The sequence below is a fragment of the Salvelinus alpinus genome, chromosome 23 (assembly GCF_045679555.1).
Source record: "Salvelinus alpinus chromosome 23, SLU_Salpinus.1, whole genome shotgun sequence".
Taxonomy (NCBI): Eukaryota; Metazoa; Chordata; class Actinopteri; order Salmoniformes; family Salmonidae; genus Salvelinus; species Salvelinus alpinus.
The window spans coordinates 48,368,680-48,385,422 of record NC_092108.1 but is presented as its reverse complement, the minus strand read 5'-3'; the positions used below and the strand labels follow the sequence as shown (position 1 = coordinate 48,385,422).

The window sequence follows — 16,743 nt, the reverse complement described above, 5'->3', positions numbered from 1 at the left end:
ACACCCCTTCAAATTAGTGGATTCGGATATTTTAACCACATCCGTTGCTGACCAGTGTATAAAATCGAGCACACGGCCATGCAATCTCCATAGACACACATTGGCAGTAGAATAGCCTTACTGAAAAGCTCAGTCACTTTCAACGTGGCACCGTCAAAGGATGCCACTTTCCAACAAGTCAGTTCATCAAATTTCTGCCCTGCTAGAGCTGTCCCGTGGAAACCGCTAGGAGCAACGGCGGCTCAGTCGCGAAGCGGTAGGACACACAAAAATTGTCTGTCCTCGGGTGCAACACTCACTACCGAGTACCAAACTGCCTCTGGAAGCAACGTCAGCACAATAACTGTTCGTCGGGAGCTTCATGGAATGGGTTTCTTTGGCCGAGCAGCCCCACACAAGCCTAAGATCACCATGCGCCATTGGACTCTGTAGCAGTGGAAACGCGGTCTCTGGAGTGATGAACCACGCTTCACAATCTGGCAGTCAGACGGATTAATCTGGGTTTGGCGGATGCCAGGAAAACGCTACGTGTCCGAATGCATAGTGCCAACTGTAAAGTTTGGTTGAGGAGGAATAATGGTCTGGGGCTGTTTTTCATGGTTCGGGCTAGGCACCTTTAGTTCCAGCGAAGGGAAATCTTAACCTACACTATACAATGACATTTTAGACGATTCGGTGCTTCAAACTTTGTGGTAACAGTTTGGGGAAGGCCCTTTGCTGTCTCTGCATGACAATGCCCCCGTGCACACAGTGTGGTCCATAAAGAAAAGGTTTGTCGAGATCAGTGTGGAAGAACTTGACTGGCCTTCACAGAGCCCTGAACTCAACCGCATCAAACACCTTTGGGATGAATTGGAATGCCAAGTGCCCGACGTCACTAATGTTCTTGTGGCTGAATGGTTCCAACATCTAGTGGAAAGCCTTCCACTCCATATTAATGCCCATTATTTTGGAACGAGATGTTCGACGAGCAGTATCTTTTGAAAATGCTGTACTCGTAAGCAACCAGTACTCAGTACCCAGTTCAACTAGAATACAATTCAGTTGGCATTCAATCTAGTTGGCAAGTCTGTAATTTGCTGCCTTCTGTTGTTTTTTTATTGCCTTTATTTTATTGTTGTGCTATAAAATGTGTTGCAATTTAAATCAAATTTGATTTGATTTTAAATAGATGAGTGTGTACTAAGCTCCGGGGTGAAGTTTCCCCTAAAGCAGATCAAGGATCAGCTTCTCCTCCCCCAATCCTAACCTTAAAATCCCAGTGCAGTCCGAAACATGATTTTCCTATGTTTTACATATATTTCCACACTGAGGTAGGAATATTATTGTGAAATTGTGAAAATAATGATAATGCCCTTTTAGTGTAAGAGCTGTTTGAAAAGACTGCCTGACATTTCTGCCTGTTTTGGTAGGAGGTAGTTTTGGCCTGCCTGGCTACATCACCAGGTGGTATAAGTTGGTAGACCAATAACAATACTTTCAAACCTCTCTGCCAATAACAGCTAGTTTTCAGGTTACATGTGGCTCGTCCAATTAAGCCCCTCGCTAAGTCCACTCCCAGACAGTCTTAGCAAAATTCTTGCTTGAGAAATTGCTCTTTGCTAAGAAGCTATTTTTGTTTATTTTTGACCATTTTATTTGAAAGTAATCACAGTAAGGTACTTAATTGTTAATCATACACTATTTGATATTAAGATATAAACGACTGCATTGGACCTTTAACTATTAAGGGTAAATGCAAAACTGACCCAAAATCAGTGTCTAGGGGCAATACACCCTACTCCTATTAGCAGCAAAAGTGGCTAATTGATGCTTATTTCACAGACTGTCTTTGAACATCTTGTGTTATTTTGGTTCCAGGTACTGCAGAAACTGGGAAAGGCGGATGAGACGAAAGATGACCATTTTGATCAAGCCGTCCAGAACTTCAAGCGACAGGAGGTGAGGAAGGCCAATGTCTTTGTTCTATCGTATTATATTACGTCATTTTGTCAGGTACCATCTCAGTGGCCTTTTGTTTTGAGTGTCCGCCCTGAGATTGGAAGGTTGGGAGTTTGATCCCCGGTCCAGTTCTCCCAGACTCTCAAAATGGGACCTGATGTTTCTCTGATTGCATATAAATTAAAAACAATACTCTGATGCCTGGTGAACAGATTCCTTCTCCAGACACCCTTGGGCTCCATCTGCTGTCCAAATACATGTATTTGGACAGCAGATGGAGCCCTAATGGTACTGAAGCACCTGCCATTTTGCCCTACTATATAAAAAGTGCCCTTTTTGATTGATGTTTTAACTAATTACTTTATATTAAATGTGTTTCTCTTTTCTCTCTTGTAACTTTAAATATAACAAACTGCCCATCCCATCAAACTAGATCATTTCTCATAAACATCATTTGGCTGTAATTTCACCTTTTATTTGAAGGTACAATACCAGTCAAAAGTTTGGACACCTACTCATTCAAGGGTTTTTCTTTATTTTTACTATTTTCTACATTGTAGAATAATAGTGAAGACATCAACACTATGAAATAACACACATGGAATCATGTAGTAACCAAAAAAGTGTTAAACAAATCAAAATATATTTTATATTTGAGATTCTTCAAAGTAGCCACCCTTTGCCTTGATGACAGCTTTGCACACTCTTGGTATTCTCTCAAACAGCTTCATGAGGAATGCTTTTCCAATAGTCTTGAAGGAGTTCCCACATATGCTGAGCACTTGTTGGCTGCTCCTGTAAAACTTATCGAGGAACCAACCAGGTACAACCCTAAATCCGTAAACATGGGCACCCACATAGATATCCTCCTGACCAAATTGCCCTCTAATTACATCTCTACTGTCTTCAACCAGGATCTCAGCAATCACTGCCTCATTGCCTGCATCTGTAATGGGTCCGCGGTCAAACGACCACCCCTCATCACTGTCAAACGCTCCATAAAACACTTCAGCGAGCAGGCCTTTCTAATCGACCTGGCCTGGGTATCCTGGAAGGATATTGACCTCATCCCGTCAGTAGAGGATGCTTGGTTGCTCTTTAAAAGTGCTAAATAAGCATGCCCCATTCAAAAAATGTAGAACTAAGAACAGATATAGCCTTTGGTTCACCCCAGACTTGACTGCCTTTGACCAGCACAAAAACATCCTGTGGCGTACTGCATTAGCATCGAATAGCCCCCGCGATATGCAACTTTTCAGGGAAGTCATGAACCAATATACACAGTCAGTTAGGAAAGCTAAGACTAGCTTTTTCAAACAGAAATATGCATCCTGTAGCACTAATTCCCAAAAGTTTTGGGACAGTAAAGTCTGTGGAGAATAAGAACACCTCCTCCCAGCTGCTCACTGCACTGAGGCTAGGAAACACTGTCACCATCAATAAATCTACAATAATCGATAATTTCAATAAGCCTTTTTCTACGGCTGGCCATGCTTTCCACCTGGCTACCCCTACCCCGACCAACAGATCTGCACCCCCCGCAGAAACTTGCCCAAGTCCCCCCCGTTTCTCCTTCACCCACATGTTCTGAAAGAGCTGTACAATTGATCCCTACAAAGCAGCTGGGCTAGACAATCTGGACCCACTCTTTCTAAAATGATCTGCCGAAATTGTTGCAACCCCTATTACTAGCCTGTTCAACCTCTCTTTCATATCGTCTGAGATCCCCAAAGATTGGAAAGCTACCGTGGTCATCCCCCTCTTCAAAAGGGGGAGACACTCTAGACCCAAACTGCTACAGACCTATATCTATCCTACCCTGCCTTTCTAAGGTCTTCGGAAGCCAAGTCAACAAACAGATTACCGACCATTTCGAATCCCACCGTACCTTCTCCTCTATGCAATCTGGTTTCTGAGCTGGTCATGGGTGCACCTCAGCCACGCTCAAGGTCCTAAACGATATCATAACCACCATCGATAAGAGACAGTACTGTGCAGCCGTCTTCATCGACCTGGCCAAGGCTTTCGACTCTGTCAATCACCGCATTCTTATCGGCAGACTCAATAGCCTTGGTTTCTCAAATGACTGCCTTGCCTGGTTCACCAACTACTTCTCACATAGAGTTCAGTGTGTCAAATCAGAGGGCCTGTTGTCCGAACCTCTGGCGGTCTCTATGGGGGTGCCACAGGGTTCAATTCTCGGGCCAACTCTTTTCTCTGTATATATGAATGATGTTGCTCTTGCTGCTGGTGATTCTCTGATCCACCTCTACGCAGATGACACCATTCTGTATACATCTGGCCCTTCTTTGGACACTGCGTTACCAAACCTCCAAACGAGCTTCAATGCCATACAACACTCCTTACGTGGCCTCCAACTGCTCTTAAATGCTAGTGAAACTAAATGCTTGCTCTTCAACCGATTGCTGCCCGCACCCATCCGCCCGACTAGCATCACTACTCTGGACGGTTCTGACTTAGAATATGTGGACAACTACAAATACCTAGGTGTCTGGTTAGACTGTAAACTCTTCTTCCAGACTCACATTAAGCATCTCCAATCCAAAATTAAATCTAGAATCGGCTTCCTATTTTGCAACAAAGCCTCCTTTACGCATTCTACCAAACATACCCTTGTTAAACTGACTATCCTACCGATCCTTGACTTCGGCGATGTCATTTACAAAATAGCCTCCAACACTCTACTCAGCAAATTGGATGTAGTCTATCACAGTGCCATCTGCTTTGTCACCAAAGCCTCAAATACTACCCACCACTGCGACCTGTATGCTCTCGTTGGCTGGCCCTCGCTACATACTCGTCGCCAAACCCACTGGCTCCAAGTCATCTATAACTCTTTGCTAGGTAAAGCCCCGCCTTATCTCAGCTCACTGGTCACCATAGTAACACCCACCCGTAGCACGCGCTCCAGCTGGTATATTTCACTGGTCATCCCCAAAGCCAACACCTCTTTTGGCTGCCTTTCCTTCCAGTTCTCTGCTGCCAATGACTGGAATGAATTGCAAAAATCACTGAAGCTGGAGACTTATATCTCCTTCTCTAACTTTAAGCATCAGCTGTCAGAGCAGCTTACCGATCACTGTACCTGTACACAGCCCATCTGTAAATAGCACACCCAACTACCTCACCCCCATATTGTTATTTATTTATAATTTTTTATTGCTCTTTTACACCACAGTATCTCTACTTGCACATCATCGTCTGCACATCGATCACTCCAGTGTTAATGCTAAATCGTAATTGTTTTGCCACTATGGCCTATTTATTACCTTACCCCCCTAATCTTACTTAATTGGCACACACTGTACATTGATTTTTCTATTGTGTTATTGACTGTACGTTTGGAAGAAAAAAAACTTGCTGTAGGACATCTGCCTGGTACAGTTGAAACTAGGATTAATTTATGAAAAGCACACTTCTCCAGTGTGCCAGTGGCCATCGAAGGTGAGCATTTGCCCTCCTGAAGTCAGCTACGCCGAACAGCAGTCAGGTCAAGATCCTGGTGAAGACGACGAGCACACAGATGAGCTTCCCTGAGACGGTTTCTGACAGTTGGTGCAGAAATTCTTCAGTCATGCAAACCCACAGTTTCATCAGCTGTCCGAGTCGCTGGTCCCAGACGATCCCGCAGGTGAAGAAGCCGGATGTAGAGGTCCTGGGCTGGCGTGGTTACACGTGGTCTGCGGTTGTGAGGCTGGTTGAGCATACTGCAAAAGTTTCTAAAACAACGTTGGTAGAGAAATTAACATTCAATTATCTGGCAACAGCTCTGGCAGACATTCCCGCAGTCAGCATGCCAATTCCACACTCCCTCAAAACTTGAGACACGTGTGGCATTGTTTTATTGTCCCCAGCACAAGGTGCACCCGTGTAATGATAATGCTGTTTAATCAGCTTCTTGATACGCCACCTGTCAGGTGGATGGATTATCCTGGCAAAAGAGAAATGGGATGTAAACAAATTTGTTCACAAAATTTGAGAGATTTTTGTTGTTGATGAACAGCACATCTTGGAATGGACACAGTGGCAGAGTGCCAAAAAGTGACTTTTGCAAATTCTCCTACAGTCACAAGTAGTTAAGATGTTTTGAAGTCACACCCCTTGACTTTTTCCAAATGTTGTTGTTTTACAGCCTGAATTTAAAATGGATTAAATGTAGATTTGTTGTCACTGGCCTACACACAATACCCCATAATGTCAAAGTGGAATTATATATTTATTTTTTATTTTTTACAAATTAAATACAAATGAAAATGTCTTGAGTCAATGAGTATTCAACCCATTTCTTATGACAAGCCTAACTAAGTTCAGGAGTAAAACTTTTCTCAGCAAGTCACATAATAGGTTGCATGAACTCACTGTGTGCTATAATAGTGTTTAACATGATTTGTGAATGACTACCTCATCTCTGTACCACGCACATACAATTATATGAAAGTTCCCTCAGTCGAGCAGTGAATTTCAAACACAGATTCAATGCCTCACAAAGAAGGTCACCTATTGGTAGATTGGTAAACAAAAAAGAATCAGACAATGAATATCCCTTTTTAGCATGGTGAAGTTATTAATTACACTTTGGATGGTGTATCAATACCCCAAGTCACTACATGAGGCCAATGGTGAGTTTAAAACCGTTAGAGTTCAATGGCTGTGATAGGAGAAAACTGAGGATGGATCAACAACGTTGTAGTTACTCCACAATACTAACCTAAATTAGAGTTTAAAAAAGGAAGCCAGTACAAAACATGTATCCTGTTTGCAACAAGGCACTAAAGTAATACTGCAAAAAATATTTTTTTTCTCCTGAATACAAAGGTGTTATGTTTGAGGCAAATCCAACACGACACATCACTTTTCATATTTTCAAGCATGGTGGTGGCTGCATCATTCATGTTTTTACATTTACGTAATTTAGTAGACGCTCTTATCCAGAGTGCATACATTCTCATACTTTTTTTCATACTGGTCCCCCATGGGAATCGAAACCACAACACTGGTGTTGCAAGTGCCGTGCTCTACCAACTGAGCTACATGAGTATGTTATGAGTATGCTTGTCATCGGCAAGGACTAGGGAGTTTTTTAGGATAAAAAGAAACGGAATACAGTGCTATAAGCACAGGCAAAATCCTAGTGGAAAACCTGGTTGAGTCTGCTTTCCAACAGACACTGGGAAACGAATTCCCCTTTCAGGAGAACAATAACCTAAAACACAAGGCCAAATCTACACTGACGTTGCTTACATAGACCACATTGAATGTTCCTGAGTGGCCTAGTTACAGTTTTGACATAAATTGGCTTGAAGATCTATGGTAAGACTTGAAAATGACTGTCTAGCAAAGATCAACAATCAACTTGACAGAGCTTGACATTTTTTTAAAGAATAATTAGCAAATATTGTACAATCCATGTTGCAAAGCTGTTAGAGACTTACCCAAAAAGACTCACTGCTGTAATCGCTGCCAACGCTGCTTCTACATAGTATTGACTCAGGGGTGTGAATACTTATATAAATTAGATTTCTGTATTTTAATAAATTAGCAAGCATTTCTAAAGACATGTTTTCACTTTGGCATTATGGGGTATTGTATGTAGTGGGGTTAGAAGAAATATATAATCTATTTTGAATTCAGGCTGTAACACAACTAAATGTGGAATAAGTCAAGGGGTATGAATGCTTTCTGAAGGCATTGTATCCTTTAAGGACATATAGATTTGGGGTAAGGCCTTGCGACAGACTAGTGTCCTCCTGTCCAGGACATGTACTTGTACATCAAGCTGCCTCACGTTGCAGAAACAGGAGATAAGCTCCTGCCCTATGGGCCATTTGGCTTGGACAGGGCTTACTTACTTACTACTACAATATTGTTAATCAAATTATGGCTCAGTTAGTTGGAGCACGGTCCGGTACTTGCAACATCAGGGTTGTGGATTTGATTCCAACATTGGTCATATGTATTCCGGACTCTGACATTGCTCGTTCTGATATTTCTTCATTTCTTTTAATTTTGGGGGATTTGTGTGTATTGTTAGGTACAGTTGAAGTCGGAGGTTCACATACACCTTAGCCAAATACATTTAAACTCAGTTTTTCACAATCCCTGACATTTAATCCTAGTAAAAATCCCCTGTCTTAGGTCAGTTAGGATCACCACTTTATTTTAAGAATGTGAAATGTCAGAATAATAGTAGAGAGAATGATTTATTTCAGCTTTTATTTCTTTCATCACATTCCCAGTGGGTCAGAAGTTTACATACACTCAATTAGTATTTGATAGCATTGCCTTTAAATTGTTTAACTTGGGTCAAACGCCTTCCACAAGCTTCCCACAATAAGTTGGGTGAATTTTTGGCTCATTCCTCCTGACAGAGCTGGTGAAAACTGAGTTAGGTTTGTAGGCCTCCTTGCTCGCACACGCTTTTTCAGTTTTGCCCACAAATGTTCTATAGGATTGAGGTCAGGGTTTTGTGATGGCCACTCCAATACCTTGACTTTGTTGTCCTTAAGCCATTTTGCCACAACTTTGTATGTATGCTTGGGGTCATTGTCCATTTGGAAGACCCATTTAACTTCCTGACTGATGTCTTGAGATGTTGCTTCAATATATCCACATAATTTTCCTTCCTCATAATGCCATCTATTTTGTGAAGTGCACCAGTCCCTCCTGCAGCAAAGCACCCCCACAACATGATGCTGCCACCCCCGTGCTTCATGGTTGGGATGGTGTTCTTCGGCTTGCAAGCCTCACCCTTTTTCCTCCAAACATAATGATGGTCATTATGGCCAAACAGTTCTATTTTTGTTTCATCAGACCAGAGGACATTTCTCCAAAAAGTACGATCTTTGTCCCCATGTGCAGTTGCAAGCCGTAGTCTGGCTTTTTAATGGCGGTTTTGGAGCAGTGGCTTCTTCCTTGCTGAGGACTCGTTTTACTGTGGATATAGATACTTTTGTACCTGTTTCCTCCAGCATCTTCACAAGGTCCTTTGCTGTTGTTCTGGGATTGATTTGCACTTTCCGCACCAAACTGCGTTCATCTCTAGGAGACCGAACGCGTCTCCTTCCTGAGCGGTATGACGGCTACATGGTCCCATGGTGTTTATACTTGCGTACTATTGTTTGTACAGATGAACGTGGTACCTTCAGGCATTTGGAAATTGCTCCCAAGGATGAACCAGACTTGTGGAGGTCTACAAGTTTTTTTTCTGAGGTCTTGGCTGATTTCTTTTGATTTTCCCATGATGTCAAGCAAAGGGGCACTGAGTTTGAAGGTTGGCCTTGAAATACATCCACAGGTACACCTCCAATTGACTCAAATGATGTCAATTAGCCTATCAGAAGCTTCTAAAGCCATTACATCATTTTCTGGAATTGTCCAACCTGTTTAAAGGCACAGTCAACTCAGTGTATGTAAACGTCTGACCCACTGGAATTGTGAAACAGTGAATTGTAAGTGAAATAATCTGTCTGTAAACAATTGTTGGAAAAATTACTTGTGTCATGCACAAAGTAGATGTCCTAACCGACTTGTCAAAACTATAGTTTGTTAACAAGAAATTTGTGGAGTGGTTGAAAAACCTGTTTTAATGACTCCAACCAAAGTGTATGTAAACTTCCGACTTCAACTGTATTACTGCACTGTTGGAGCTAGAAACATAAGCATTTCTTTGCACCTGCGATAACATCTGCAAAATATGTGTATGCAACCATTAAAATTTGATTTGATTTGAATAGGAACTGAGTACATTTTAACTGCATGTTGCTTTGGATGAGGCTCACGTAATCAATTTATCATATTACCATTACTATAATATCATTACGGTATTGATATATTATTATAGCACAATAATAATTATGACTTTATTTCTACAGCATATAATCGTTCAAATCGCTTTATGCTCAAGAAAACAGAGAAATATGACACAGACATTGTAAAGACTGTACACAGTGAAACTAGCAAACAGATAAAACAGACCAAGTATTTAGTCAATTAAAATCAATTAATATGGTTTAGATTACTGCTGCAATCCTATTGTGTGACATGAGTAGTGTGAAAGGCTCGCTCCCACACACACACGCACACGCACGCACGCACGCACGCACGCACGCACACATACACACACACACACACACACACACACACATATTCAAGACATTACATGCATTTCTGGTGGTGAAATCTATGTTGTGGGGGTGCTTTGCTGCAGCAGGGACTGGTGCACTTCACAAAATAGATGGCATCACGAGGGAGGGGAAATTATATGGATATATTGAAGCAACATCTCAAGACATCAGTGAGGAAGTTAAAGCTTGGTCGCAAATGGGTCTTCCAAATGGACATACTTCCAAAGTTGTGGCAAAATGGCTTAAGGACAACAAAGTCAAGGCATTGGAGTGGCCATCACAAAGCCCTGACCTCAATCCTATAGAACATTTGTCGGCAGAACTGAAAACGCGTGTGCGAGCAAGGAGGTCTACAAACCTGACTCAGTTACACCAGCTCTGTCAGGAGGAATGGGCCAAAATTCACCCAACTTATTGTGGGAAGCTTTTGGAAGGTTACCCAACACGTTTGACCCAAGTTAAACAATTTAAAGGCAATGCTACCAAATACTAATTGAGTGTATGTAAACTTCTGACCCACTGGGAATGTGATGAAAGAAATAAAAACTATTATTCTGACATTTCACATTCTTAAAATAAAGGGTGATCCTAACTGACCTAAGACAGGGAATTTTTATTAGGATTAAATGTCAGGAATTGTGAAAAACTGAATTTAAATGTATTTGGCTAAGGTGTGTATGTAAACTTCCGACTTCAACTGTACATGTTGAAGAAAGTGGGGCTTATCCTGCATCCCTGTCTCACCCCCCAGCCCTGTGGAAAGAAATGTGTTTTTTTTTGCCAATTTTAACCGCACACTTGTTGTTTGTGTACATGGATTTTATAATGTCGTATGTTTTTCACCCAACATCACTTTCCATCAATTTGTATAGCAGGCCCTCATACCGAGTCGAATGCTTCTTTGAAATCACAAAGCTCTCTCTCTCTCCCTGTCTCCCCGCCTGTCCTATATAATCCTGATTAGAGTGCTTAATAACACCAGGGTGGTTTTACATAGTAAACTGGCCTTCCTTACCCTTCCCCCTTTCTCCTCGTCCCCTTTTGCTCGTCCCTTTTTTCCTCTCCCTCACTGCTCTCCATGTCCTCTCTCTACATTTGCCTCTTTCAAATCTCTCCCTGTGAACATTTAATGTTAAACATTTGTTAAAGGGGTGTCCCATCTTTGGCTCTTTAGCATCCCTTTTTATCCCTATCTATGCCTTAACTCTCTGTCCCCATCCATCTGTCCACTACCAGTCCCTCCTCTCCACTGTGACAAATTGTAGCGCTTCGTTGCATTCTGATGCAATCCCGAATACTGATGACACTGGTAGACCTGAGCAGTAGATCAAGATGGCAGCTGGATGCTGTGTAGGATACAGCCATAGCCAAAAGTGACATTTAGTGGTTAATTTGTGTCAGTTTAGACCCAAATGGTAAATATCCATAGGTTGCTGTGATGGGTCTTTCAGAGAGAGACTGTGTGTGTGTGTGTGTGTGTGTGTGTGTGTGTGTGTGTGTGTGTGTGTGTGTGTGTGTGTGTGTGTGTGTGTGTGTGTGTGTGTGTGTGTGTGTGTGTGTACGCGTACACATGCACAACATGCACATGGAGTTAAGAAAGTACCGTAAGCTCACTCCACAGCTAGCTTGAAATGTCGCCGATGGAGTCATCCAAGAGGTACATTTTGTATGGCTCAATTGGTTTGCACATTGTCTTGTGAAGCAGAGGATCACTGGTTCGAGCCCAGTATTGGTCAGTCGGACAGTGGAGGAAGCTAAGCTGTTAGCAGCACACTAACCCCCGTTACACGTGTATGTGTTTTTGAGCGAGTGTGTGTGTGTGCGTGTCTGTGTAGGGGTGTGCATAGCAAGATTACCTACTTATACACTCTAGTGTGTCTGTGTGTCTTTGTGTGTGTGTATGCAAATTAAGCGGCAGCAGTCCAGAGGGGAGATACTTGTTGCTAAATTCCCAGCTCCCCCACAGTAGCCTGAGATTGATTCGCCCTGCTCCGCTGTGCAAAATCAAGTTTATTTTTTATTTTTTTAAAGCATCATGAATCAGAGCTGGCATTACAGCAGCTGGTCACCACTTTGCTAGGAACAGGGTGAAGTTTTGCATTTCCCCACTAATGGTTAAGGTTAGGGGGAGGAGAAGCTGATCCTAGATCTGTACCTCGGAGAAACTTCACACTTGAGCGCTGTGTCAAACTGGAGGGCTGGCACTACAGCGGCTTGTAACGCCACTTCTGCTGTTGCTAACGCTACACCAGCCAGGTTTCGCAAAGACCACGTACCACGCCGTGCTAACAAGGCAGCGGTCCAAAACCCCGAAAATGTGTCAGACGGGGAATACCATGCAAAGCTTGGAAAAGCTGTGAATTCAATACAGAATGTTTCATATGGTAAATGCGAGGGTGAGCTACAGCTAGGAAAGCTGAAACCAGAAAACGGTTCAAAGCTAGGGAAAACACAAATTCAAGACAAAGTGTGTCAAATGGGAACAAATGGCATGCGAAGCAAGGAAGACTGAAGTCTTAATCCCAAAATGTATGGTTAATAGCACTCAAAGTTATGGAGAGCACACAACATGTGTGATACAGTGACAGTATGCAAATATTTCAAGGATTGCATAGCCAAACCTAAATGCCATGCAAAGCTAGGAAAAGCTATAACCTAGAAGTCATAATGGTCCCAGGCAAATCTAAGATGGCTTGAAAAGCACTCTACAACTAAATGACATGCATATTAAGTTATAGTGTGCAAATCACTACACTACAAGGACTAGTGGGTCAATATTTCTTACTGTACCTGGTTATACCCACAGGGTCCCGATAACAACCTGTCAATATCCGACACATGTTCCAGCATAAGTTCAAAGTTTGTATAGCTTTACATTTGCCGAATGAGAACAAGCTCTTTCTGAAATACATGACATGTACAAGCCTCCAGCTCCATTGATGTAAACATGATGATATGCTATGCCGCGCGAAGCTAGCAAAGTCTGAATGAGAAAAAAGCTATGGGACACTGTTGTCTTCATGAAATATCCTCAACCCCCTTACTCCCACAGCACTGCATCAATTGTACAAGCAGTGCTGTCATTTCAGGACCATGGACAACATGTGTGTGTGTGTAGGCATGAGTAGCCCTCAATTAGCCATCCCCTGTCCATGGTCCTGAAATTACAGCATTACTTACCTACCGTGGCCATAATGGAATGTTTGCAATCAGTTCTTCCAAAATGTTCAGCTAGATAAAATCATTATGCGCCTCTTTAAAATTAATATACAGAACTAAACATTAATAAACGAAAGGAACGATGGCTAATATTATTGCTTTCTGAGACAAATAGATTTTTAGCCTCAGCCCCTGACGCTAAATCAAACTGAAAGATTGCTTATCTTTGCGACTGGTTTGAGATCAGTCTTGGGAGTAAATATACTATGTAATTTGGTACAGCCTATTACTTCTGGAAGGATGTGTGACATTTTACATTATGTTACCATTAGCTTCATTACACAACTTGTGTGATGCATGTGGGCAGCTGTTCTTCCAGTAAAGTGTGTGTGTGTGTGTGTGTGTGTGTGTGTGTGTGTGTGTGTGTGTGTGTGTGTGTGTGTGTGTGTGTGTGTGTGTGTGTGTGTGTGTGTGTGTGTGTGTGTGTGTGTGTGTGTGTGTGTGTGTGTGTGTGTGTGTGTGTGTGTGTGTGTGTGTGTGTGACACTCAGCCCTCATGCATTTGTCTGCTGTTCTCTCTACAGACGGAGGGCTCCCGGCTGCAGAGGGAGATGAAGGCATATCTGGCGGCTGTAAAAGGTGAGACACACACGTACACACACATACCTGGCAGCTGTACAAGATAAGCCTCAGCAGAGCAAATGCTTACGCAAGATACACATTCACTCATAGGTGAAAACACACATATACAGGGCATTGGGAAAGTATTCAGACCCGTTGACTTTTTCCACATTTTGTTACGTTACAGCCTTATTCTAAAATGGATTAAATGTAATGTTTTTCTTCATCAATCTACACACAATACCCCATAATGACAAAGCGAAAACAAGTTTTTAGAATGTTTTGCAAATTTCTAACATTTAAAAGAGAAATACCTTATTTACATAAGTATTCAGACCCTTTGCTATGATACTTGAAATTGACCTCGGGTGCATCCTGTTTCCATCGATCATCCTTGAGTTGTTTCTACAACTTGATTGGAGTCCACCTGCTGTAAATTCAATTCATTGGACATGATTTGGAAAGGCACACACCTGTCTATATAAGGTCCCACAGTTGACATTGCATGTCAGAGCAAAAACCAAACCATGAGGTCGAAGGAATTGTCTGTAGAGCTCCGAGACAGGATTGTGTCGAGGCACAGATCTGGGGAAGGGTACCAAAAAATGTCTGCAGCATTGAAGGTCCCCAAGAACACTCTTAAATGGAAGAAGTTTGGAACAACCAAGACTCTTCCAAGAGCTGGCCGCCCGGACAAACTGAACATTCGGGGGAGAAGGTCCTTGGTCAGGGAGGTGACCAAGAACCCGATGGTCACTCTGACAGAGCTCCAGAGTTCCTCTGTGGAGAATCTTCCAGAAGGACAACCATCTCTGCTGCACCACCAATCAGGCCTTTATGGTAGAGTGGCCAGACGGAAGCCACTCCTCAGTAAAAGGCACATGAAAGCACACTTGGAGTTTGCCAAAAGGCACCTAAAGACTCTCAGACCATGAGAAACAAGATTCTCTGGTTTGATGAAACCAAGATTGAACTCTTTGGCCTGACTGCCAAGCGTCACTTCTGGAGGAAACCTGGCACCATCCATACATTGAAGCATGGTGGTGGCAGCATCATGCTGTGGGGATGTTTTTCAGCGGCAGGGACTGGGAGACTAGTCAGGATCGAGGGAAAGATGAATGGAGCAAAGTACAGAGAGATCCTTGATGAAAACCTGCTCCAGAGCTCTCAGGACCTCAGACTGGGGGTGAAGGTTCTCCTTCCAACAGGACAACGACCCTAAGCACACAGCCAAGACAACCCAGGAAAGGCTTCGTGACAAGTCTCTGAATGTCCCTAAGTGGCCAGGCCAGAGCCCGGATTGAACCCGATCGAACATCTCTGGAGAGACCTGAAAGTAGCTGTGCAGCAACGTTCCTGATCCAACCTGGCAGAGCTTGAGAAGATTTGCAGAGAAGAATGGGAGTAACTCCCCAAATACAGATGTGCCAAGCTTGTAGCGTCATACGTAAGAAGACATTTACTAATGTAAATGTGATATCAGTTTTTCATTTTTAATAAGTTTGCTAAAATGTCTAAAAACCTGTTTTTGCTTTGTTATTATGGGGTATTGTGTGTAGATCACCGAGGGGGAAAAAACTATTTCATCCATTTTAGAATAAGGCTGTAACGTAGCAACATTTGGAAAAAGTCAAGGCGTCTGAATACTTTCCGAATGCACCGTACATGTGCACACGCAAACATATACGTACACGCTAGAGCATGGCAGTCGTCTAATCCTTTGAACATATGTGCCCTCCCACAAGACTTAGTATGTGAGCCTATATCTAAATACCTACAGTGGAAAGTAAACACGAATAGCAACTGCTTTAATGTGGAAGATCGTTTTATTTTCACTTCTGAAAGATCTGTGATTTATATCCACTTCTTGGAATGTCACATGTGTGCTGGATCAACAGAAAAACACAAAGTATTAAGACAGAAAGCCCTCACATGCCATATTGTGTATGATGCTCACATGTACTTTGATGAACAGTAACCTATTTACCAACGGTGGGGTCCAAAATGATTGACACATTTTGATAAAGATGAGCAAAAATGACTGTATACATAATTCAAAAACTGAGCTATATTGTCTGCTCCAAAAAAATTGGGAAATTATATTATTTTATACTAATACAATTGCTCAGAGAAAGAGATTTAGTTGAACATGTAATACTTTTTTTCTCTAAAAAGGTAGGGGTCAAAATGATTGACACCCCTGTAGGGCCGTAACTACATGAGGACCCCAACGTCCAGACCTTGGTATTCTTTTTCTAATTATAAAAAAAATGTATTACAAAAATATCTATTTTGTACACAATAAAGATAATAAATTACGGGTCAACATCTTAATATTGCTCCTAGCATTGATCAAAGTTCAGAACGCTTATATTCTTGATCTGACTGAGTTCTAACGCGCCAGCGTCTTTGCGAATGAGTGGACTCATGAAAAGTGGTTTGTTAGTTATGTTCGCCTGCATCCTCCAAAATTTGCCTCCCGGGTTTTCCTTTTTAGCAGCACACTCACCACTCTCTAAAACAGCTATCTCCGCCCTCTCGCGTCACATGCCTAGGGCCTGAGGTACCCCAGGTCGGAGTTCTATTCTGGCTAGTATTATTTAGCAAGCTAGAAGGATGAAGTAAGAAGCTAACATTAAACGGAGCCTGCCTCAGCAGTTGAAAAAAATGTGGCTACTAAGTTCTCATAATAACAGAGAGTAGCCTACTGAGACAGACAGTGATGTGGCCAATGACTGGGTGTGGTACTCATAGGTGAGGCTGAGGCAGGCTGCAATGCATGCAGGGGGAAGCAGAGGAGACAAAGAGAGAGAGGAAGCAAGCGTAGAAAGAGGTTAGTACAGTGGTCCCCAAACTTGGGGTCTGGGCCCCATGTAGGG

The 16,743-nt window shown here is 42.5% G+C and overlaps 1 protein-coding gene across 8 annotated transcripts in view; it reads left to right on the top strand.

Annotated features, from left to right (window-relative positions):
* Positions 1–16,743, top strand: part of amph (amphiphysin) — a 127,748-nt gene that overhangs the window by 30,162 nt on the left and 80,843 nt on the right. For all 8 annotated transcript variants that reach the window (XM_071362611.1, XM_071362609.1, XM_071362608.1 and 5 more), the window contains exons 2-3: positions 1,861–1,941; positions 13,828–13,882. In XM_071362611.1, coding sequence (XP_071218712.1) covers positions 1,861–1,941; positions 13,828–13,882 — 136 coding nt within the window. The remainder of the gene's footprint in view (positions 1–1,860; positions 1,942–13,827; positions 13,883–16,743) is intronic.